We start from the raw sequence: 24,187 nt of genomic DNA on the forward strand, positions 1-24,187 counted from the left end.
CTGCGGGGCCCCAGACCCGGCGCTGCCAGAAGCACTCGTTGCGACGCCTCTGCCACCACTCCCGGCACTTCCCCTGTCCCCACCTATTGCAGCCCGTACCGCCGCACGCAGCCGCGCGGGCCCGCAGCTGCTGACCCCAGCGCCGGAGCTGGCTTCAGCCTCCTGCCCATGCCAGTGACGGCACAGCTGGTGCCAGGATGTGGATGGGGGCCCGGGAGGAGGGGCCGGGATGGGCTCAGACCCACCCCGCGGGATCTCTGTGCCTCGCAGGGCGCAGAGAGGGGCGCTGCGGACGGCCCGCGCCGCCCGGCGCGCTGGTGTGCACGCTACCTGGTAGAAGCCCTGGCTGAAGGTCGGTGCGTTGTCGTTCACGTCCTCCACGACGATGGTGAGGTTGGCCTCGGTCTCGTGGCGGGTGTCAGAGGCGCGCAGGGTGAGGGTGTAGCGGCTGCGCTGTTCGTAGTCCAGCGGCCCCGTCAGGGCAACGCGTCCCCCGTACCGCAGCACGCTGAACGTGCCCGCGGCATCGCCATCCAGCGTGAGCGTGTAGGAGAGCGCGGGGCCCGAGTCCACGTCGTTCCCGGTCAGCTGGGCTATCTGGGTGCCCAGCAGCGTGTCTGTGGAGAGGCGAGGCGTAAGCAAGCAGCCCCGTCTCCTCGGAGACCTGGCTCATGGGGTGGAGAAGCAGCCCAGTCCAGAGCCTGAGCACCAGGGGCTGGGAGACGCGGGGGTGAAGGGGCAGAGCTCGGGAGGGCAGGTGACAGCTGGCGCGGGGCACACAGGCCGAGGACAGAGAGCAGCCGGGCGGTGTGCGCAGCCAGAGCCCCCGCAGCGCGGGCAGGGCTGGGGACGAGCTGGGCACTCAGCTGGGTCTCTCGGGGCGCAGCGGCAGCACGGGGCTGTACGACCCCCAGCCCGTCACAGACCCGGCAGTGCCGAACAGCTCGGGGGGCTCAGCCGGTGGGTCAGCACGAGCCAGCCCTTGGCAAGGACACAACAGGCCTCTCTGGGGGCTCCTCGGCGACCCACAGGTGCCCATCGCGCCCTGACCCTTGCCATCGGTGACGCGTTGCCTCATGGGGCTGAGATGCACTTACTCTCTGGGACCCGCACCTCCCAGGGAAACGGGATGGTAGGGCTGTTGTCATTGATATCCATCACCACAACAGTCAGCGTGGCCGAGCCCACGAGAGGCGGCGTCCCTCTGTCCATTGCCGTTACCACCAAACTGCGGGCAAGCAAAAGGGCAGAGCACATGGTTCACAGACATGTGGCCATATGTGTGAGGTAGCAATGCGCGCATGCACAGCACCTGCAGCATGTTGGGGTCACTGCCTGTGTGCACAGGGGTGGAGTGTGTACATGTGGTACTGAACTGGCTACGTGCGGGGCATCTGGAGCGCACGTGTGGGGCAGCGGACGCGTGTGCACGCGCAGTCTGGCGGGGCAGGCGGCAGACGGACGCGCATCCGAGGTGCACGCTCGGAGGGCAGCGGGCCTGTGCCCAGCACCTGGAACATATGAGCCAGCAGTGGATGTGGGCACGGGAGTTTGGAGCATATGGTGGGCAGTGGATTCACACACGGCGCTGGCACCCTCGGAGGCTTTTGCAAGGGAACGTGGCGGGTGCACCCACGGCATCTCCAGCCCGTGCAAAGGGCGTGTCTGGAATGCGTGGGGGGACAATGCAGGCAGAACACATTGTGGGGTGCAGGGAGCAGACATTTCTGGGTGTTGGGGAATGCGCGGAGCCTCCTCAAGGAATGGCGGTGGGAATGTGAACGGAATGAGTGCCCCAGGCGTACCCGTGCCTGGGAAGAGGGGAGACGTAGCCAATGGAGCACGAGCGCTGAGGAAAGAACACAGCCCGGGTGGGGTGGCAGAAGCCGTTCCTTGCATCTGAACCATGCACGTGTAGAAGGGGAGGGAAAGACCGAAATTCATTGTGTGTAGTGTTTGCTGTCATTGGCGCCTCCAGCCAGCGCTGTTCCCCAGCACTCAGCACTGGGTCCTGTCCTGTTCAGCCTGTTCGTCAACGACCTAAATGCAGGGACCGAGTGCACCCTCAGCCAGTTTGCTGATGACACCGAACCGGGAGGAAGGGCTGACACAGCAGAGGCCGTGCTGCCATCCAGCGAGACCTGGACAGGCTGCAGCCCTGGGCAGAGAAGAACCTGATGCAGTTTAACCGGGCCAGTGCGGGGTCCTTTCCCCGAGAGGAACGACCCCCGGCACCAGCACAGGTTGGGGTGACCTGCTGGAAAGCAGCTCTGTGGAGAAAGACCTGGGAGTCCTGGGGGACGACAGCGCGACCATGAGCCAGCAACGTGCCCTGTGGCCGAGAGGCCCACGGGACCCGGGCTGTGTGAGGAAGAGTGTGGGCGGCAGGTCAGGGAGGTTGCTCCTGCCCCTCTGCTCTGCCCTGTGACGCCCCATCTGCACAGCTGGGGCCAGTTTGGGCTCCCCGGTTCAAGAAGGACAAGGAATCACTGCAGAGAGTCCAGGGAGGGACACAGAGATGCTGAGGGGTCTGGAGCATCTTTGTGCTGAAGAAAGGCTGAGAGAGCGGGGGCTGCTGAGCTGGAGAAGCTGAGAGGGATCTAATAAATGCTGATAAGTATGTCCAGGGCAGGTGCCCACAACAGAATGAGGAGCAACGGGCACACACTGAAGCACAGGAGGTTCCATCTGAACATGAGCAGAAACTTCTTTGCTGGGAGGTGCCAGAGCCTGGCCCAGGCTGCCCAGGGGGTTGTGGAGTCTCCTTCTGTGCAGACATTCCAACCCGCCTGGACACCTTCCTGTGTAACCTCATCTGGGTGTTCCTGCTCCATGGGGGGATTGCACTGGATGGGCTTTCCAGGGCCCTTCGACCCCTGACATCCTGGGATTCTGTGATTCTGTGATACCCAGAGTGAGGGGCCCACAGGACCTGCGCTGAATGCAGGACGGCTTGCAGAGGGTTCAGGGCAGTGTACAGCGCCTGGAGCACGTGTGGCAGGGCAGGAGGGTGCGATGTGTGGGAGTGGGAAGGGACTGAGCATATGTGGTCTGGATTAGGCAGGCAGGAAAGGGAATGGATGCAGCCACTGAAAAGAGTCCATTCCCCCTCTCACGACCTTCTCAGCTTTGCACAGACCAGGCTGAACAGAACTCTGGCTCATCTCATGGCCATCTGTCATGCCTTCAATACCATTTGCTCCCCATGGTAACACTAAGCCTAAGTTCATCTCACAGAGAGGGCTGAGACAGCTTTGGGTGGCAGCAAGCGGAGAGCATGCCCTGCAGCCTTGGGGATGCGGCTCCGCAGCCGTGCCCCCCCATCTGCGGCACCAGCTAGTCTGGCTGCACTCACCGGGTCTGGGACCAGATCTCCCTGTCCAGGATGGCAGCAGTCGTGATCGTGCCAGTCTGAGGATCGATGTGGAACAACCCTGTCATCGGCAGGGACTGGTTGATGGCGTATGTTACCTGCCCGTTTGCTCCCTGATCCAGGTCATCTGCCAGGACCTGCAAAGTCACGGGACACATTCAGCAGTGCAGTTGTGGAGCCCTGCAAAGCACAGCCCTCCAAGGCCGGGCCTATCCGTAGGTGCCAGCCCCAGGCCCGTGGCACAGCCCCCAGCCCCCCGTCCCGGCAGAGGGGCAGGGCAGGGGCCTGTGCCCTGTCCCTGTCCCTGTCCCTGTCCCTGCCTGTGCCCTGGCGATACCTGGATGACTGGCGAGTCATAGCTCTGCGACTCCCAGATGAACGCCACATAGTTCTGCAGCTGGAAGCGTGGCAAGTTGTCATTCACGTCTTGCAGGTTAAGGTTGATGGCCATAAAGCTGAAAGAAGCTGCTGTCTCCGCCTGGACCACAAGGCGCAGCCGGGGACTGGCCTCGAAATCCAGGCTGCTGGAGTCCTGAACCGAGATGGTACCTGCGAGCAGGGACACGGGCGGGGGGAAGAGGGAGTGAGCGATGCGCCAGCATCCATCCCTCGTCATCCGTTTTCTTCCCTTGCACTCAGCCCACCCCTCTGCTCATCCACCCATCCTCAAACAGACGGAGCAAACACACAGAGCTCTTCTGAGCCCTCTCCAAGCCGACGGCCTGCTCGTCAGACCCAGCGAGCCGCCCTGGGTGAACCGCTATGGAGACGCCATCTGAGGTATGGCCGGCCTAAAAACGAGCTGCTCCATGTCAAGCCCCATACTGCTACACGAGCTCATCAAGCTCCAAGCCAAAGTCACCTAACTGCAGCTATTGGTGTAGGACGAGTCCGTGTGAAGGCACTGCGGGAGCTGCCAGGAGCTCTGCTGTGCCTCTGAGGACAGCCACCCGACTCCCACCCTCCCGAGCCACTGTCACCAGGGTTTTCACGGTGACCAGGTACTGCTGACCCGCCCGGGGAGGCGGAGGGCATCCAAAAGGATATACCAAATGACTGGCGGCACTCCCACAGGCATGCACCCAAATGTAATGGGGAGGAAACGTGCTCCTGGGGCTGAATTCCTGCCTCGGGGAGTCCTGCAGAACCACGGTCTCCTTGCAGCGCCCACACGCAGCCACGGCGGAGCTGGATGCCGTGTCAGACACCGCCGTGTGGCCTTGCACAGGCTCCGCTCCCGTGGAAGAGCTCTGCTGCCGGCTCTGCGTGGTAACACGACAGACGTGGTCTCCTGCTCTGAGACGTTCAAACCCGCCCGGGTGCAGCGCTGTGCGACCTGCTCTGTGACCCCGCGTTAGCACCGCGGTTTGACCAGACCATCTCCAGAGGTGCCTTCCAACGCCCACCATTCTGCGACTCTGAGTTCCAGCGCACACACCTGAAAGCAGGCCACATGGCCAGGAACGGAAAACAGACTCTAGGTACCAGCATGGTGGCCTGGCTGGGAGAAGAGCTGCGTCCCCACCCAGGGGCCGGCGCTGGCTGTGCTGCCTGGCCCCTCTGCTACCGCTTGGCTGCCAGAGCGGGTCCTGCGTGCAGGGCTGGCTCGGCCCGCAGGAAACACAGGGACAGCGGCAGCAGCAGGGCGCTTTCTGAAGGGTTGCTGTTGCTTTCTGAGGGGTTGCTGTTGCTTTTTGAAGGGTTGCTGTTGCTTTCTGAAGGGTTGCTGTTGCTTTCTGAAGGGTTGCTGTTGCTTTCTGAAGGGTTGCTGTTGCTTTCTGAGAGGTTGCTGTTGCTTTCTGAAGGGTTGCTGTTGCTTTCTGAAGGGTTGCTGTTGCTTTCTGAAGGGTTGCTGTTGCTTTCTGAGGGGCTGTTCCTGGCTGGGACAGAGGCAGCACAGCCTGAGGTGCCATAGTATGGGGCTGAGGACGCTCCTGTGGCATTCCCTTCTCCGGTCCTGTCCACAGCAAGCACTTCAGTGTGTTCTCCAACGCGACGCTCTCACACAGCTCCCGTGGACCCCAGCTCTGGTGCTCTCTGGAGAGAAGTGAGCCTGGGGTGGCTGAGGACAGTGACGGACTGGTGCCCTTGCACTGGCCCGTTGTCACAGCGGAGCTGAAGGGACAGGGGCCAGAGCAGCCCTGCTTGGCAGCTGGTACGGGACAGGAGAGCAGCACCGTGGCCGCCCCCTTGGCCTCCCTGGCCATGGTGCTCCAGCGCCCTGGGTCCAGCTGCCGCATGCAACCCCCGGCCCTGGGAGAAAGCAGGGCAGTGTCTCATGGGCAGAAAAACGGCTTCAGGAGGGACATGTTTTAAGGGAAAAATCCTGAATTCTGGGCACTTCACCTGAGAGAAATGTTTCCTCATCGAGATGAAGTGGATAGAATAAGAGCATCACAGAATCCCAGGACAGTCTGGGTTGAAGGCACCCCTCACCAGCCCCAGGCAGGCCTTCCCGCCTCCAAGGGACCTGCAGCCCTCCACAGGCTGCCCTTCGCAGCACGGGGCGCACACAACGCCCGCGTGCCCAGCGCCGCGGGGCAGCGCCCTGCAGCCGCCTCGCTGCTCTGCCGGGGCTGGCGGCACCGCTGTGTGTGTCTGGCACCGCTGCTCTGCCGGGGCTGGCGGCACCGCTGTGTGTGTCTGGCACCGCTGCTCTGCCGGGGCTGGCGGCACCGCTGTGTGTGTCCGGCACCGCTGCTCTGCCGGGGCTGGCGGCACCGCTGTGTGTGTCCGGCACCGCTGCTCTGCCGGGGCTGGCGGCACCGCTGTGTGTGTCTGGCACCGCTGCTCTGCCGGGGCTAGCGGCACCGCTGTGTCCAGCACCGCTGTGTCCGGCACTGCTGCTGTGTCCAGCACCACTACTATGTCCAGCACCACTGCTCTGTTCAGCACCACTATGTCCAGCACCACTATGTCCAGCACCGCTGCTGTGTCCCACACCGCTGCTGTGTCCAGCAGCACTATGTCCAGCAGCACTATGTCCAGCACCGCTATGTCCAGCACCGCTATGTCCAGCACCACTGCTCTGTCCAGCAGCACTATGTCCAGCACCGCTATGTCCAGCACCGCTATGTCCAGCACCACCGCTGTGCCCAGCACCACTATGTCCAGCACCACTATGTCCAGCACCACCGCTGTGTCCAGCACCGCTATGTCCAGCACCACTATGTCCAGCACCACCGCTGTGTCCAGCACCACCGCTGTGCCCAGCAGCTGCTGAGTGCCCAGGAGCAGCCTGCCGCGGAGGGAGGGCTCCCTCAGGACGCCCGCCGGGCAGCGAGCAGCTCCCCATCTGGGACTGCCAGGGACGGGCGTGAACCCACAGCAGCGCGGCAGTCGCAGCAGCTTCACGCACACCAGAGAATAAAGCGTGGCCGTCCAGCTGTCTGGCGCTGAGGCCCCAACACAGGATGTGTCATTTGGCTGAACTGGCCACCTGAGGCAGGGGCTACACCCAGGTTACACCTCGGTGACGGTCCTGGCCTCTGCTAACGCCGGAACTGGGCCTAGGAGGCTTTGGGGGAAGGTCCAGTTAGGAGGGACCAAAATTGTGCTGCTAAATTCCCTAACAACCTCTGGACAATGACAGGTTAGTGTCCATGTCCAAACACTAATGCTATTTAATTTATCGGTATGGAGGTGCGGACCGTGTTCCTGTGCTTGTGGGGGACTCTGGGCCTCGTGACAGCGGCGGGGCGCTGCCAGAGCACAGCTGGGCTCCCACCCGCTGCTTCCCAGGTAGCCTTGGTGCCGTACCTGAGCTGGGCTGGATGAGGAAAGCGTTCTTCTCGTTGCCGCTGACGATGCTGTACGTGATGCGCCCGGAAGAGCCCCCCGTGTGCACCGCCTGGATGCTCGCCACAGCAGTGCCTGCGAGAGCAAACAGCGTGAAGGGGCCGCGCAGCCTTGGGGCAGAGAGGGTCAGCGTGCTGTGGGCACACGGGCTGTACCACAGGGCAGCGGCTCTGCCTCAGGACGCGAGGTCTTATGGTAACTTCGGGCTGTGAGCCAGGGTTCGTGGGGCTGCCCACGGCCCCTCGGTGGTCCCACTGTGATCCCCAGAGACCCCCCAGGAGCCCCTGGGCACCTGTGGCCACCTACAGGGATCAAACACCTTGAGGCAAACCCACATGGACTATGGCCCTGAACAGCCCGGGCACCAGGCAGGCCCCGTAGTCCCTTGGGTCTACCCGAAGCATAAAGGGGCTTCCCAAGACCCTGCCAGTGCTCCCTGCTTTGAGTTCCCCACAGCTTTGCCAGCCCAGCACCCGCCTCCCCTCCCGTCCTGTCCCGTGTCATCCCAGCGCTTTGCCGGTCGCTCTGCCCAGCTGTACCTGGGGCAGCGTTTTCCGGCAGGGCCACGTCGCTGGTGCTCCGGGGAAAGCGCAGCCCCCGGTAGGGCTCCTCCTGCAGGTGGATCACCACCACCCCGGTAGAGGACAGCGCGGGTTGGCCCAGGTCAGTGGCCAGGACGAAGAGCGTCCGCTGGCGCGGGCCAAGCGAGCCCAGCGGCTGCAGCAGCTGGATATCCCCTGTGTAGGAGTTGATTGCGAAGGCAGAGTTGGGGGTGGCAAGGCGATACAGGATGGAGGCATTGGCACCTGCGTCCCTGTCCTCTGCCCTCATGGTGGCCACAACCTGCTTGAGCGGCGTGTGGCGGGACAAGTTGACAGTGAGTGGGCTGTGCAGGAAGGCAGGGGCATGGTCGTTGACATCTCGCACCGTGACCGTGACACGCACAGCTGCGTTCTTGGGCTCCCATGGTGCCGAGTCCACGGCCTTGGCCAGGAAGCTGTAACTGGGGTGGCGCTCCCGGTCCAGCGCCTGGGCACTTCTGATGCGCCCGCTCTGCGGCTCAACCTGGAACATGCCGAGCGACTCGTTGCCGAGGTAGTAGGAGACCTGCCCGTTGGTGCCCTCGTCAGGGTCCTCGGCCACCAGCTGCAGCACCAGGGCACCAACAGGCAAGTCCTCTGGCACCTCCACCACATAGCTGGCCTGAGCAAAACTGGGTGCGTTGTCATTTAGGTCCAACACCCGCACGTTCACTGACATGGTGGCGCTGCGGGGGGGGGGTCCCGTGGTCCTGCACCACCACTGTGAGGCTGTAGGAAGCAACTTGCTCCCGGTCAAGGGCGCGTGCGGTGGAGAGGACACCGGAGACTGGGTCGAGGCTGAAATCCTGCGCAGGGTCTCCATCTGGAAGAGAGGGAACAGGAAGACAGCATGACTACAGCTGGTGAAAGGAAGGAGAGGACGGCGTGGAGTCCATCCCAGTGTGGCCTGGCAGGAGGGCAGAGCGAGCTGTTCTTACAGGCCCCGGTTGGACTGAACCTTCTCGGTCCAGCTCTGTGTGTGTGTAAGAACTGGCTGGAACAGCTGCCAGAGCAGTGCTGCTGCCACAGGAGCCCCCCGACAATGCATGGGGGGCACAGGGGTCTCTCCTGTAAATTCAACAGGTCAGAGTAGCCAAAAGAGGCAGGGAACTAGTCCAAGCTTGGGGAACCGGACAAGAGCCTGGAGAATGAAGAAGTGCAGCATGTCCAGATCTTGGGGTGCTCTTTACTGGAGGCAAAGAAACTAGGTGGCTGAGAGGCAGTAGCAGCTACATGTAGTTTGGAGCAGGAGAGAATGAAGTGGAACAGGAACTGCCACAGGTGACACTTCCTGGAGCAACCGAGGGTGCAGAGCCGTTCCTGACCCCCCGGGAAGAGGCTCCAGAGCCCCCCGTGCGCCTCACCTGCCACGCGGTACTCCAAGCGCCCGTTCTCGCCTCCGTCGGGATCAGTGGCCCGCAGGGTGTAGAGTGCCACGCGGCTTTGGTTCTCAGGGACCTCCACGGAGCAGGACTCGCTCTCCAGGTGCGGTGCGTGGTCATTCTCATCCCCCACCGTTATCCGCACAGTTGCCCTGGCGAGGCTGGGGGGCAGGCCGCCGTCCCGCGCATAGACTGCAGGAACACAGCAAGAGCGCTGCAGCCGCCCGCTCACCGGAGCTGCAGTCCGGGCTGCCACGTGCGAATGCCCAGACAAGCACCAGGGCAGCCAGGCACGGGACCACGGGCAATCCTGCACGCCCAAACCACCCGAGAACCCCGCGTGCCACACGAGCCCCACGTGCCACATGAGCCCCACCACCTCCCACCACCTCCCATGGCCTGTCCCCCTGCAGCACTGCCAGCCCCAGCAGTGGGGAGCACCCAGCCCCTCTCCTGCTGCACCCCTCACGCACCAGCACAGCCCTACCCATCAGCACGTGCTGTTCCTGCTCCTCGCGGTCCAGGACACGTGTGGTGACAATAAGCCCCGTCTGTGGGTCGATGGAGAACGGACCCCCAGACAAACCCCCATAGGACACCTGCCCGTTGGCACCTGCAGGGAGGAACACGGTTTGAGGGCAGCCCAGCAGCAACCCCGGGAGACTCACTTGGCTCACAGCCCTGAACCTCCCTCCTCCCAGGCGTCCCACCCAGGGGTTCACCGGCTGCGGAAGGGGATGATCTCACTCCCTGGCAAGTAAAGCTGGGGCAGAGCTGTGTGGTGGAGGGAGGTCCCAGCCCAGCCCAGCCTGTGGAAGGGAAGATGGGCCCAAGAACCTCCAAGGAACAAAGGCCAATGTCTTGGAGAGCAGAAGGAATTAGAGGCCCTATTCTCATTGTCAGCTTTTCCCAGGATTCGGCCCATCTCTCATCTCCAGGCCAGATGATCCTTCAGCCATGCTCTCCAAACCAGGTGGGAGGGAGCGGAGCGCACCCAGTCCTGGGTGCTGCATCTCCAGAAGGGTCCCTGACCAAACTGGGCAGCTCACCCCGACCCTGCATCCTCACCCAGGTCCCGGTCCACGGCCAGCACCTGCAGCACAGGGCTACCAGCTGGCAAGTTCTCCATGATGTGCGCTTCATACTCAGGTTTCTCGAAAGCGGGAGCCTCGTCGTTGACATCCAGCACCAGCACGGACAGCAGCTGTGTGGCGGAGCGGCGCGGGAAGCCGTGATCCGTGGCCACCACGGTCAGGTTGTGCTGTGCCACCTCCTCGCGGTTCAGGGACCGCACGATGGAGAGCGCGCCTGCAGACACAGAGAGGGCGAGCTGGCGCCGCGCGGCGCCAGGGCGGACCGTCCCCAGGACACGACGATCGCGAGGCTGCGGGCGCTGGGGCGAGCCGGGGACAGCCAGGTCTCGAGAGAGACAGCAGTACCACTCTAACCAGGGGCTAAGCTTGGGGCTCTCTGCACCTCACGTCTCCCTCCTCTGGTTTCCCAGCCCATGCCCTCCCCTGCACCTCGCTGCATCCCCAGGTAGCCCCGCACCCTCCTCAGCCCCCATGTTCCCACCCTGCATCGCCCTCACCGGTGCTGGGGTTGAGGTGGAAGCGGCTGTCACTGTTGCCTGCTCGCAATGAGTAGCTCACACGTCCGTTCTCTCCCAGATCGTTGTCCTGGGCCACCACATGCAGTGCCACGAAGCCCGTCGGCTGATCCTCCATGACGCTGACAGCAGCAGGTGAGAGGAACACAGGCGCGTTGTCGTTCTCGTCCGTCACAAACACGCGGGCCGTGACGGCTGCCGAGCGGCGCTGGCTCACGTTGCGCGCCTGGTCCGTGGCCTCCACCACCAAGAGGAAGGAGGCAGCAGCCTCCCGGTCCAGGCCCTGGCGGAGGCTCAGCAGCCCCGAGCGGCTGTCCAGCTGGAAGGGAGCCCCGGCGGGCTCCTGGTGCAGCAGGGCGTAGCGCACCTGGCTGTTGGGACCCACACCGTCCCCATCCAGCGCCTGGAAGGTGAAGACGGACGAGCCCGCCTGGGTGTTCTCGGGCACCACGATGGTGATGGGGTCTTCGGGGAAGGTGGGCGCCTGGTCGTTGCAGTCCTGCACGTGGATCTGTACCAGCACCAGCCGGCTGGAGGGATAGCCGTGCTGTGTGTCCTCAGCACTCACCTGAAGCACGTGCCGTGCCCCAGCCTCATAGTCCAACTCCCGGGCAGCATAAATCTCTCCTGTCACACTGTCGACCACAAAGGTGCCGTCCCCACCACCTCCTACCACCGTGTAGGTCAGCTGTCCTCGTGCAGGGGCATCTGTGGGTGCCACTGAGCCGATCACGGACCCCGGCTTGACCCCCTCGAGGGGCTGCAGGGTCAGCACGGTGGCATCGGGCCGTGGCAGCACCCGGGAGGACGGCAGCACCTGCGGGGAGAGGAGCAGTGAGGGGCAGGCGCCAGGGTCCCGTGTGTCAGGAGGTCCTGCTGGGCAGCCAGGGGACAGGAGGACACGGGGCCTGCAGAGAGCAGGTGTCAGGAGGCAAGATCTCAGCTCTTGTGGCCTAACAAATGAATAGCAACCCAAAAAACATACTGGGAATGAGCACGGATTTGACAGGGTGAAAGACGAGCCTCACCTGGGGAGCCAGGGCGGGTAAGGACAGACAGAGCTGCTGACCGGGCAGAGGAGGCTCAAGGGGATCTTATGAAAGTACATCAATACCTGCAGGGAGGGTGCAAGAGGACAGAGCCGGGCTCCTCCCAGCGGTGCCCAGTGCCGGGACAGAGGCCACGGGCACAAGCTGGAACGCAGGAGGTTCCCTCTGAACATCGGAAAAACCTTTTCAGGGTGAGGGTGACTGAGGGCTGGCACAGATTCCCCAGAGAGGTGGTGGAGTCTCCATCCCCGGAGACCCTCAAAAGCCACCTAGACATGGGCAACGGGCTCCGGGTGGCCCTGCTTGGGCAGGGTTGTTGGACAAGACGACCACCTCGGCCTTCCGTGGGCCTGGGATTGCCTTAGGCACCGCAGGGGCAACAGACACCAGCAGAAACAGCTCTGTACAACGTAAGCGAGAGTGGGCGAGAAGCGAGGTAACGCTCACCCAGATGAGAGGTACCGAGAAGGAAGATAACCCAGTACGACTCGAAGATAAGGAAATACTACCATTGCTTTAATTAAAGGTACTGAAGTTAATTTGGGGATGAGGTGTACCTGTGGGTGCAAGAGAGGATGCATGAGAAGCAATAGTGTTATCTGAAGGGCAAATGTATTGAAGAACCCAGTGCAAGTCAAGGAGCTGGGGGAAAGAGAATACAGCAAATCTGCCAGCCCAGAGCGGGATCAAAACTGGTGACTGCCAAGTAAATCGCTGCATTATAGCGATGCAAACAAACCCCTCAGGGACAACCAGCCTGACACCCTGGCCTCAACACTTCGAAGGCCACAGAACAACTCCGATGACAAGAACAGTTACAGACATGGCATAAAAAGGAAACGGCATAAAACATATTGTGGCAGGGCTAAAGGCAGCCGTGCCGGCTAGCGCAGCGCTTCTCCCCGCAAGGGCAGAGGAAACGGTGTCAACTGGCCTGGGCTTTAGCTGGGCTTTGATGCACATGGGAGACCGCTCATCAGGCTGGGGAAGGCACACTATGAACACCGCTGTATGACAGGAAGCACAAACAGACTGGCTGGCTCTAGCGCAGTGATCAGCAGGTCCCGCAGAGGTGGCTCTTGGTGCTGACATTTACTTTCGATAGGTGCAAGGGCAAAAGAAAGCCGAGCACGTTGTGAACTTGCTGATGATGTTAGAGGGCACTGCCAGCAGAGAGAAGCAGCAGAACACCAAACAAGGAGAGTCAGCTGGCCTTGGGAACTGCATGGACAGGGACAGGAAGATGTGAGCCAGGTACTGTGAAAGTGCCTTGACTGGGGGAAACCGCAGTCTCTGCTGTAAAAGGAAGCTCATTACTAACGGCAGAGAAAAGCCTTGGCTGTCCGGGCCAGTACACCAGGCAGTGAGTGCCCAGGTCACACAGAGCAGAGCACCCTGCGTGTCAGGAGCACTGCCCTCAGCTGGAAGAACGGGTGAGACCCCCTGCAGCGCTGGTCCAGCTCTGGGTCCTCAGCACAGCACACACATGGACCTGCTGGACAGGGGCCAGAGCAGCCCCAGGAATGACCCGAGGCTGGAACAGCTCTGCTGGGGACAGGTGAGAGAGTTGGGGTGTTCAGCTGGAGAGGAGAAGCTCTGGGAGACCTTAGTGCGGCCTTTCCGGACTGAAAAGGGGCTGATGAGAAAGATGGGGACAGACTTTTGAGCAGGGCCTGTTGTGACAGGACAAGGGGTGATGGGTTAAACTAAAGGAGGGAGATTCAGGCCGGACATGAGGAAGGAATTGTTGCCCTGAGGGTGGTGAGAGCCTGGCCCAGGTTGGCCAGAGAGGTGGTGGATGAACCATCCCTGGAGACATCCCAGGCCAGGCTGGACGGGGCTCTGAGCACCCTGAGCTGGTGACGATGTCCCTGCTCATGGCAGGGGTGCCACTGGGGAAGCTTTGAAGGTTCCTTCATACCCAAATGATTCTATGATCCTAACTAATGCCTCCATGCAGGGAATCTCTGCAGCAGCGTATCTAGGACAGGGCTGACTGTTCAAGTCAGGAAAAGACAGCAGTGCTTACTATTAACGCTGTTGACCTCTTTACAAATGAGAACATGCCCAGGGGCAGATGGACGCACCCTGTCCCGTCCCAGGTTCTCCACAGAGGTTTCAGGGCTGGATCAACAGCTGAGCAGGGGCAGAGGGTGCCCTGGGACGAAGGTGGTGGAGGGTGAGAAGGAGGGGAGGAAGGCTTCAAGTAGCTGGATGGTGACCTCCAAGAGGCGAGTGAGCGGTAGACGGTGCAGGGACGAGAGGACCTGGGGTGCTGCATACCTGAACGCGAATGATGGCCGACGTGCTGCGAGGCACCGTGCCCCGGTCACTGGCTGTCACGGTGAAGAGGTACTCAGCACGGTCAGCCCGCCGCAGAACCGTGGCAGTGCGCAGCTCTCCAGTAGCCACGTGCAGCGTGAAACGCTCTGCCCAGGCTCCTGCAGGAAGAGGGTGACATGCTGCAGAAGTGGCAGAGAGGAGGGAGCACAGGGGCAGGGTGGGATGGAGGGAGCACAGGGGCAGGGTGGGATGGAGGGAGCACAGGGGCAGGGTGGGATGGAGGGAGCGCAGGGGCAGGTGGGATGGAGGGAGCGCAGGGGCAGGGTGGGATGGAGGGAGCACAGGGGCAGGGTGGGATGGAGGGAGCGCAGGGGCAGGGTGGGATGGAGGGAGCGCAGGGGCAGGGTGGGATGGAGGGAGCACAGGGGCAGGGTGGGATGGAGGGAGCGCAGGGGCAGGGTGGGATGGAGGGAGCACAGGGGCAGGGTGGGATGGAGGGAGCGCAGGGGCAGGGTGGGATGGAGGGAGCACAGGGGCAGGGTGGGATGGAGGGAGCACAGGGGCAGGGTGGGATGGAGGGAACGCAGGGGCAGGTTGGGATGGAGGGAGCGCAGGGGCAGGGTGGGATGGAGGGAGCGCAGGGGCAGGGTGGGATGGAGGGAGCACAGGGGCAGGGTGGGATGGAGGGAGCACAGGGGCAGGGTGGGATGGAGGGAGCGCAGGGGCAGGGTGGGATGGAGGGAGCGCAGGGGCAGGTTGGGATGGAGGGAGCACAGGGGCAGGGTGGGATGGAGGGAGCACAGGGGCAGGGTGGGATGGAGGGAGCACAGGGGCGGGTTGGGATGGAGGGAGCACAGGGGCAGGGTGGGATGGAGGGAGCGCAGGGGCAGGGTGGGATGGAGGGAGCACAGGGGCAGGTTGGGATGGAGGGAGCACAGGGGCAGGTTGGGATGGAGGGAGCACAGGGTGGGATGGAGGGAGCACAGGGGCAGGTTGGGATGGAGGGAGCACAGGGGCAGGGTGGGATGGAGGAGGGAGCGCAGGGGCAGGTTGGGATGGAGGGAGCACAGGGGCAGGTTGGGATGGAGGGAGCACAGGGGCAGGTTGGGACGGAGGAGGGAGTGCGGTGTGGCAGGGTTGGGGCGGTGGGCACCTGCGTGCCCACAGGGATGATGGCTGTGAGGCAGAGAACAGCGTCGATTAATCAGTTCTCAGCTCATACCTATCAGTGAGTAGACGATGGTCCCGTTCTCGCCCTCGTCGGGGTCCTTGGCCTGCAGGGAGGCGACTAGCAGTCCCGATGGCTTCTCTTCCAGCACCTGCGGCACAGCGCGCGGAGCAGCTCAGTGGTACAGGGCACCCTTCAGCCTGCCCCACACGCCCCGGGCACGCCGCAGCACCCGCACCTTCCCGACAGCAGCCCCGCGCCTCGCCCACGGCACAGACCTCCCGGCACGGCCCACGGGCTGTGCCTGCGGCTGGACAACACGGACACGTCCACAGCAAAGCTGGCGAAGGGCATTTCTGCCTGGCCAGCCTTCCTCCCATCCTGCCCTGTTCCACAACCAGCTCAGCAGCACCGGGGCATGCAGCAGCAGTGACCCGCGGGTGACGGGAGGGCACTGTTTCACACATGTTATGTCCCAGGTCTCTGCAGCTACAAAAATCCAGGGCTCTGCGACAGTCCTGGTCACTCTGCCCCAACAGATCCCTTCAGCTGCAAATGCAAAGGTGCGAGCACTGACAGGTGCGAGCCAGTCACCCCGCAATGCGGGTGATCTGATCTCCTCAGGTCCCACCAGTCACCCCGCAATGCGGGTGATCTGATCTCCTCAGGTCCCACCAGCCACCCCGAAATGCGGGTGATCTGATCTCCTCAGGTCCCACCAGCCACCCCGCAATGCGGGTGATCCGATCTCCTCAGGTCCCACCAGTGATCCCGCAATGCGGGTGATCTGATCTCCTCAGGTCCCACCAGCCACCCCGCAATGCGGGTGATCTGATCTCCTCAGGTCCCACCAGCCACCCCGCAATGCAGGTGATCTGATCTCCTCAGGTCCCACCAGTCACCCCGCAATGCGGGTGATCCGATCTTCTCGGGTCCCACCAGTGATCCCGCAATGCGGGTGATCTGATCTCCTCAGGTCCCACCAGTCACCCCGCAATGCGGGTGATCTGATCTCCTCAGGTCCCACCAGCCATCCCACAATGCTGGTGATCTGATCTCCTCAGGTCCCACCAGTGATCCCGCAATGCGGGTGATCTGATCTCCTCAGGTCCCACCAGTCACCCCGCAATGCGGGTGATCTGATCTCCTCAGGTCCCACCAGTGATCCCGCAATGCGGGTGATCTGATCTCCTCAGGTCCCACCAGTGATCCCACAATGTGGGTGATCTGATCTCCTCAGGTCCCACCAGCCACCCCGCAATGCAGGTGATCTGATCTCCTCAGGTCCCACCAGTCACCCCGCAATGCGGGTGATCCGATCTCCTCATGTCCCACCAGTGATCCCGCAATGCGGGTGATCTGATCTCCTCAGGTCCCACCAGTGATCCCGCAATGCGGGTGATCTGATCTCCTCAGGTCCCACCAGTGATCCCGCAATGCGGGTGATCTGATCTCCTCAGGTCCCACCAGCCACCCCGCAATGCAGGTGATCTGATCTCCTCGGGTCCCACCAGCCACCCCGCAATGCAGGTGATCTGATCTCCTCGGGTCCCACCAGCCACCCCGCAATGCGGGTGATCCGATCTCCTCAGGTCCCACCAGTGATCCCGCAATGCGGGTGATCTGATCTCCTCAGGTCCCACCAGCCACCCCGCAATGCGGGTGATCTGATCTCCTCAGGTCCCACCAGCCACCCCGCAATGCGGGTGTTCCGATCTCCTCAGGTCCCACCAGCCAGCCCAGGAGGTCTGTGATCTCTGGAAATGCAGCTGGCAGTTCTTCCTGGGCTCGGACACTTGGACTCTCATGGCCTTTCCCTCTGCCGTTTGTTTCTGGTGAGCATTGCTGACCACCTGTCCCCATTTAACCAGTGCACCGCAGTACCGTCGAGACATCAGTTACACGTGTGCTCAGCTAAGCCCGCGTTCTGAGGCGAGTTTCCAGCTCCCTGGCAGAGCCCGCGTGTACCAGCGCTGCCTGCGGCGCCTCTCCGGACGGGTACGGAACACAAGCCGCGCCCGCCCTGCCCGGCGGTTTTCGGGAGCGCCCCGGAGCCGCGCGCCCGCGGCAGACCCGCCTGTCCCGCAGCGCCCTGCGGGCAGCGTCCCGCTCCGCACGCGCTCTGCGGCCTCTTCCAGCCCAGAGGACATCGGATTCAGTTCCTGAGGTCCCGGACCTCACATTCACGTCCCACCAGCAGCCCCGCAGCACCACTCATCCTCGCAGCTGTGCTGGGTGATCTCTGTGCCGCACCACTTCAGTGCATTTACGAAAAACATAAACGGAATCCGAGCGAGAACGCAGGGAAAGGGCTGCGAGCGCTCACGCTGTTGCACAAGCCGCTGGCACCGCGCTGGTGGCGCCGCGGGAGGCCAGAGGAGCCGGGCTCGTTCAGCCAGGCCCAGCGCGATGTGACTGCGCTCTGTAAACACTGCGCAGCGGAGGGAAATTCCAGGGACAGAGAAGAGCTATTTAAGCAAAAACACAATATTGGCACAAGAACAAATAAATATAAAGTGGTCAGAAATTAGTTTAGGCTGGAAATGGAGAGACGGTTTCAAACTACCAGATCAAGGAATCTGGAACAGCATTTCGCAGCAGTGATGGAGGCAGAAGACCTAAATATAGCTTGTCTGCTTATGAAAAGGAGTGTCTGCGTGGACACCTCCGAGTGGGGCCGCGCTCAGGAGGCCACTTCGACCCCTGCCCCGTAACAGGCTAACCACCCTCATCCCCAACCACCCTCATCCCCCTCCTCCCTAACCATCCTCACCCCTAACCACCCTCATCCCCCTCCTCCCTAACCATCCTCACCCCTAACCACCCTCATCACCCTCATCCCTAACCATCCTCACGCCTAACCACCCTCATCACCCTCATCCCTAACCATCCTCACCCCTAACCACCCTCATCATCCTCCTCCCTAACCATCCTCACCCCTAACCACCCTCATCACCCTCATCCCTAACCATCCTCACCCCTAACCACCCTCATCACCCTCATCCCTAACCATCCTCACCCCTAACCACCCTCATCACCCTCATCCCTAACCATCCTCACCCCTAACCACCCTCATCCCCAACCACCCTCATCACCCTCCTCCCTAACCATCCTCATCACCCTCATCCCTAACCACCCTCATCCCCCATCACCCTCATCCCTAACCACCCTCATCCCCCTCATCCAGGACACGAGGGGCTCCTGCTTCTCGTGCGTGGCCGCGCTCCCCTTCCACAGGGAACAAACGCATCTGAGGACAGCAGTGACTCAGCAGAGGAGTCAGACGAGCAGCATCCACACAGGCTCCATGTACAGATGCCATTTCGGACACATAAACAGAGGGATAAACAGCAATAGAGGCGGTCTTGCCTCTGCAAAGCCCCAGTAAAGGGCCACCAAGTGGGCTCGTTGCAGGTCAGACGTCCACCCTCCAGGAGGGCGGCTGCAAACAGCCTGGCCCGGAGGCCACAAGGCCGTCCCGAGCTGGCACAGCTCGGGCAGCAGCCGGCAGCGGATCCACGAGCAGAGGCACGAGCCAGGTGCACACGAGCAGCGCCCCGTGAGCCCCCAGCAGCCTGGGGAAGTCGCTTCCTGAGACACATCGCAGCTCTGCTCAGCAGCCTTTGACGGATCTTTTTCTTTCCATGAATTCATCTAATTTTGAACCCATGCAACTCTTGGCAACGATTTCACAATTTAATTATGTTCTGCATGAAAAAGCACTGCCCTTGTTTATTTTAAACCTGCTGCCTGGTCCTTCCTTACGAAGCCGCCTAGCTTTGGTACTGCGAAGAAAGAGTAGTTCACAAAACCGCCCGTTTCCCCGGGACCCTCTCGGTGCCGCTCCCTGCACACCTCGGTTACACTCCCGCAGTGCCTCCCATGCCAAGGAACGTACAGGCACTTCTTTCTTCACGGAAACCGTTACCTACAGGAGATCACGTCAACATCCTTCTCTGACCCTTTTCTGGCGCTGTTGCTCGTTTAGCGGAGTTGAGGCAGGGAGCGCGTGCGGAATCTGAGGTGCAGGGTCGCGGTCTTTTCTTCCATTCTCTGCTCCTTTTCCACTAAACTCAGCACTGGGTTTGCCTTTAGCCCGCGGCTGAGCCCCGGGTGGCATCTTCACAACACGTCCATGGCAATGCCCCAGTCTACTCCCCGAGCTTAAGCAGCCAGGCCAGAGCCCACCACCGTGTGAAATTCATATTGCTTTTTGCCACGTGCATCACCTTCCAGCTAGAAACAGTGAATCTTGTCTCCCATCTTCTTTCCTGACTGAACACTACAACAAGATCCTTCTACAGTTTTTCACAGGGACCTCTCACCTTTGTCACTATAAACAGACCAGTAACAGCCAACCGTCACCTCTCTGGAGGGTACATGAAAATGCTAACTCGCAGGGACAGCAGCTCCAGGCACCCAGCAGTGACAGCCCCTCTCTCTGAAAACAAACGCTCCTCCCTCTCCGCGCTCCCTTTCCCAGGGACCGTTCCCTGGCAGGACCCAGTGCTAGAGCAGCCCCCGCGCAAGCACGCCGGGTCCTGCGCCGTGTCTCCAGCGCGCCTGGCCAGCCCGTGCTGCAGCCCCGCAGCCGCAGACGCCCGCGAGCTGATGCGGAAAGCTGCTGATACAGAACCTCCCTCTGCTTTGCCTAATGAACGTTGATATGAACTCTTCACTGAGCAAGTCTGCAATAAATCACTGAGTTTTGCATTGATCATTCCATTTCTACTTTTCCCTCCAAGCCTTTCTTCTACACCTCACTCATGATTAACAGTGGCTTCTTCCCGTGCTTCGTCCTTCCCTGCCAGTGTTTCGAGCAGGAGAGCTTCAAACCTAAGTGCTCAAGTATTGGTTTAGTTCAAAACTCCCACAGCGTTCACCTGCCCCAGGACTCTAGATCTGTCCCAGCCTTGCTCTGTCCCCTGGGGGCCACGTACGCTATGTGGTACGTTTGCACGAGACGAGCCCTCCTGAGCTCTATCCGGAGGCTCCCGGCATCTCGCGCCCCCGAGCGCTGGGACCACGGGCAGAGGCTGCTGTGCAAGCGCGGGCAGGTGTCCCTGTGCGGAGACGGGACGCAGCACGCACAGCGCCAGCAATGCCACTTTGCAGAGCCTGTTCAGCCGCAGCAATGCCACTGCTGGCTGGTCCCTGGCCCGCAGGGTGACTGCAGCCAGAGCCTTGCTCCGAGAGAGGACAAGACTCCCTTTGCCTTCCTCTGCCTCCACCAGCCCGAGAGGTGCCTTCATCCAGGCCAGCACCTGCCAGGCAGTTTCGCGAGCAGAAAGCACCAGCTGGACACGCAGGGAGGGGGCTGGCCAAGGGACGGCTGTGACCTGGGAGAGGAAGGTTGTAAGTAATGAACGGGGAAGGCCTGACTGGAGCTGCTGGTGGCCACCCAGCCGTGGCAGCGACCCGCCGGTACAGCCCTGCCTGCTCCGACCCGCCCCTGCGGCGTGCGGCCCGGGCACAACCTGCGGCAGAAACGGGCGGCCACCACCGCCATGGTTCAAACCTAGCACAGTGCAGGTGGCTTCGGGCACGCTGCCTGAAGCAAAGCAACATGTGGAGCCGGCACATCCTTCCAGCTGCAGGTCCTGCCCACTCCGCAGAGGAGGCGAGGTCAGGGCCTCGGCTGCCCGCCCTGCTCGCTGCTGCCAGCGCTGCTTGGCCAGCTCCAGCGAGCCCCCAGCACGTGTGCCACTCCACAGGGGACACCGCGGAGCGAGCCCCCACGTGTGCCACTCCACAGGGGACACCGCGGAGCGAGCCCCTGAGCCCCCGCCACGTGTGCCACTCCACAGGGGACACCGTGGAGCAAACCCCCACCACGTGTGCCACTCCACAGGGGACACCGTGGAGTGAGCCCCCACCACGTGTGCCACTCCACAGGGGACACCGCGGAGTGAGCCCCCGCCACGTGTGCCACTCCACAGGGGACACCGCGGAGCGAGCCCCCGCCACGTGTGCCACTCCACAGGGGACACCGCGGAGCGAGCCCCTGAGCCCCCGCCACGTGTGCCACTCCACAGGGGACACCGTGGAGCGAACCCCCACCACGTGTGCCACTCCACAGGGGACACCGCGGAGCGAGCCCCCGCCACGTGTGCCACTCCACAGGGGACACCGCGGAGCAAGCCCCTGAGCCCCCGCCACGTGTGCCACTCCACAGGGGACACCGCGGAGTGAGCCCCCGCCACGTGTGCCACTCCACAGGGGACACCGTGGAGCGAACCCCCACCACGTGTGCCACTCACCAGGGGACACCGCGGAGTGAGCCCCCGCCACGTGTGCCACTCCACAGGGGACACCGCGGAGCGAGCCCCTGAGCCCCCGCCACGTGTGCCACTCGCCAGGGGACACCGCGGAGCGAACCCCCACGTGTGACACTCCACAGGGGACACCGCGGAGCGAGCCCCCGCCACGTGTGCCACTCGCCAAGGGACACCGCGGAGCGAGCCCCCACCACGTGTGCCACTCCACAGGGGACACCGTGGAGCGAACCCCCACGTGTGCCACTCGCCAGGGGACACCGCGGAGCGAGCCCCCGCCACGTGTGCCACTCCACAGGGGACACCGCGGAGCGAGCCCCCGCCACGTGTGCCACTCGCCAAGGGACACCGCGGAGCGAACCCCCACGTGTGACACTCCACAGGGGACACCGCGGAGCGAGCCCCCGCCACGTGTGCCACTCCACAGGGGACACGGCGGGGCAGATGCAGCGGCTGGGACGGGGGTGGAGGGTCAGTCCTCACCCCCTTTGTTGAGCAGCACAGACACGACTGGGTCTGCGGCGCGCTGTGCCCGGTGACCGCTGCCACCACACAGCTGGGGGGGAAAGCTGGGCTAAGAACAGCTGGGCAGCACTTTCTCGACCTCTCAGAAAGCCGAGTGCCTATACCAAAAGTCCTGAGACCTGGAAGTTAATGGCACCCCGTGCCTCCCTGCTCACAAGCGGTTTAGCCCTGGCTCTGCTGTCTCGTTAGGGCTCCCTTTCACCTTCCCTCCTTGCAGGCGTGTGTGAGCCACGAGCTCCTGCCCGCTGCCCAGCCCTGCTGGTTTCAGAGCCCTCCGCAGTCCTCGCTTGCTCTGTGCACAGGGACGCCCGCATTTCCCAAGGACACGCCTGTCTTACCAGATCTCGATCTGATTCACCAGACTGCCCTGGCTGCTGCAGAGATGCAACTCGTGCCTGCTTACCTCCCACCCCAAAACTCTCCTGGGTGCCCCTGCCCCCTCCCTTTGGCCCTGCAGAAGCACCTGCCCCCACACCAGAGGCTATCACAGCCCCGCGTCACCAGCCTGCTACCCCCACCTGCACCGGCAGCTCCTGACCGCTGGCCACGTGAAGGAAAGCAGGAGAGTTGTCGTTCTCATCCAGCACAGTGACATAGATGGTTCCCGTGGCACTGCGGGGTGGTGCTCCCCCATCCTGCACGATCACCAAGAGCTGGTAGCTGGACTGCTGCTCCCGGTCCAGGCTGTGCTTGGTGCTGAGCTCCCCTGTGAAGAAGAAGTGCGGACACAGCTCAGCCCAAAAACCTCTTTAGAGAAGAGCTTGTGCTCAGGTACGTTGCTGGGGAGCCCAGCAGGGAGGATGAATATTCTGTTGTGGCACTGGCCTGGCCCGCATGGCTTTTGATGGCTTTCCAGCCAGCGCCAGCCTAAGCCAGGACGCCTCTCACCTGTCTGTGTGTGGATAAGAAAGTTGGGATCGTGCTGGAGCAGGCGGTAGGTGAGCCGGCTGTTCTGCCCAGCATCCCGGTCACTTGCCATCACTCTCCCCACGCTGCTGCCAGGAGCCTGATTCTCAGCAACAGTGAAGAAATAACGCTCCTCGCTCAGCCGGGGGCTGTTGTCGTTCTCGTCGGTGATGCTGATCCGCACGGTGCTGGTACCCGTTTTCCGGGCTTCCGCCCCCGCGGCGCCGCCGCCCGCCGAGGCCAGCACCGTGAGCACGTACAGGTCCCGCGTCTCCCGGTCCAGCGCGCTTTTCACGTACAGCCAGCCGCTGTCGGGCATGATGCCGAAGCTGGCGGCATCCCCGTCCGCACGCAGGTGGTAGGTGAGGGTCGCGGACTCCGCATCGCGCGCCAGGGCCCGCACCTGCAGGAAGTGCGTGGAGACAGGCACCCCTTCCCGCACCTCCACGCGGTACGTGAGCGTGTCGAAGATGGGCCCGTTGTCGTGCTCGGCTTGCACATGCACCAGCAGCGTGAACGTGGAGCTGAGCTGGGGAACGCCACTGTCTCGGGCCACAATGGCCAGCCTGTAGGCTGAGCTGGCTTCATACTGCAGGGCGCCGACCAGCCGCACCGCCCCCGACGAGCGCTCCACGCTGAAGGTGCCGTCACCTCCTGACACCAGCTCAAAATGCACCTGCCCGTTGGCGCCGCTGTCGCGGTCCTCAGCCTGCAGAGAGTACACTGTAGTCCCAGGCTCTGTGGCCTCCGGCAGCAGAATTGAGTCAGAGGGGGCTGGGAACAGTGGCGCGTTGTCATTCACGTCTGACACAGAGATTTTCACGCGTGTGTTGCTATAGGCAGGAGGCGAACCGCTTCGGGCCTGCACATCCAGAACGAGGACGGCCTGGGACTCGTGATCGAGAGGCAGGCTGGTGCGGAGCTGCCCGGAGGCAGAGTCGATGGAAAAGTAGCCATGAGGATCCCCCGAGGAGATGGAATAAAAGATGTCATCAGCATGACCTGCGGACAAGGCAATGGAGACAGGAAGAATGATTCGCGCACCTGGCTCCCCTGGGCAGCGGCGGCGCTGGAGCAGCGCCCGGCAGACACTGGTCAGGGGTGCGCAGCAGCACTGTGTACATGTGCTTCTGTGCACAGATTATGCACAAGTGTGTGTGTACACACATCCGTAAGCACGTCAGAGCACGCACTGAACTGAGCGACGATCGCGCGGGTGCACGTTTGGATGCACGTGC

The 24,187-nt window shown here is 62.6% G+C and overlaps 1 protein-coding gene across 1 annotated transcript in view; it reads right to left on the reverse strand.

The window, feature by feature from the left end:
• Window positions 1-24,187, reverse strand: part of DCHS1 (dachsous cadherin-related 1) — a 60,847-nt gene that overhangs the window by 6,367 nt on the left and 30,293 nt on the right. Inside the window, 15 exon segments of the mRNA XM_065058596.1 lie at window positions 331-617; window positions 1,098-1,228; window positions 3,356-3,510; window positions 3,711-3,922; window positions 7,133-7,246; window positions 7,711-8,458; window positions 8,460-8,575; window positions 9,117-9,326; window positions 9,622-9,747; window positions 10,203-10,442; window positions 10,726-11,560; window positions 14,076-14,233; window positions 15,298-15,394; window positions 22,562-22,749; window positions 22,932-23,951. Of these exon segments, the coding sequence (XP_064914668.1) occupies window positions 331-617; window positions 1,098-1,228; window positions 3,356-3,510; window positions 3,711-3,922; window positions 7,133-7,246; window positions 7,711-8,458; window positions 8,460-8,575; window positions 9,117-9,326; window positions 9,622-9,747; window positions 10,203-10,442; window positions 10,726-11,560; window positions 14,076-14,233; window positions 15,298-15,394; window positions 22,562-22,749; window positions 22,932-23,951 (4,637 nt within the window).

Source organism: Columba livia, chromosome 1 (assembly GCF_036013475.1).
Source record: "Columba livia isolate bColLiv1 breed racing homer chromosome 1, bColLiv1.pat.W.v2, whole genome shotgun sequence".
Taxonomy (NCBI): domain Eukaryota; kingdom Metazoa; phylum Chordata; class Aves; order Columbiformes; family Columbidae; genus Columba; species Columba livia.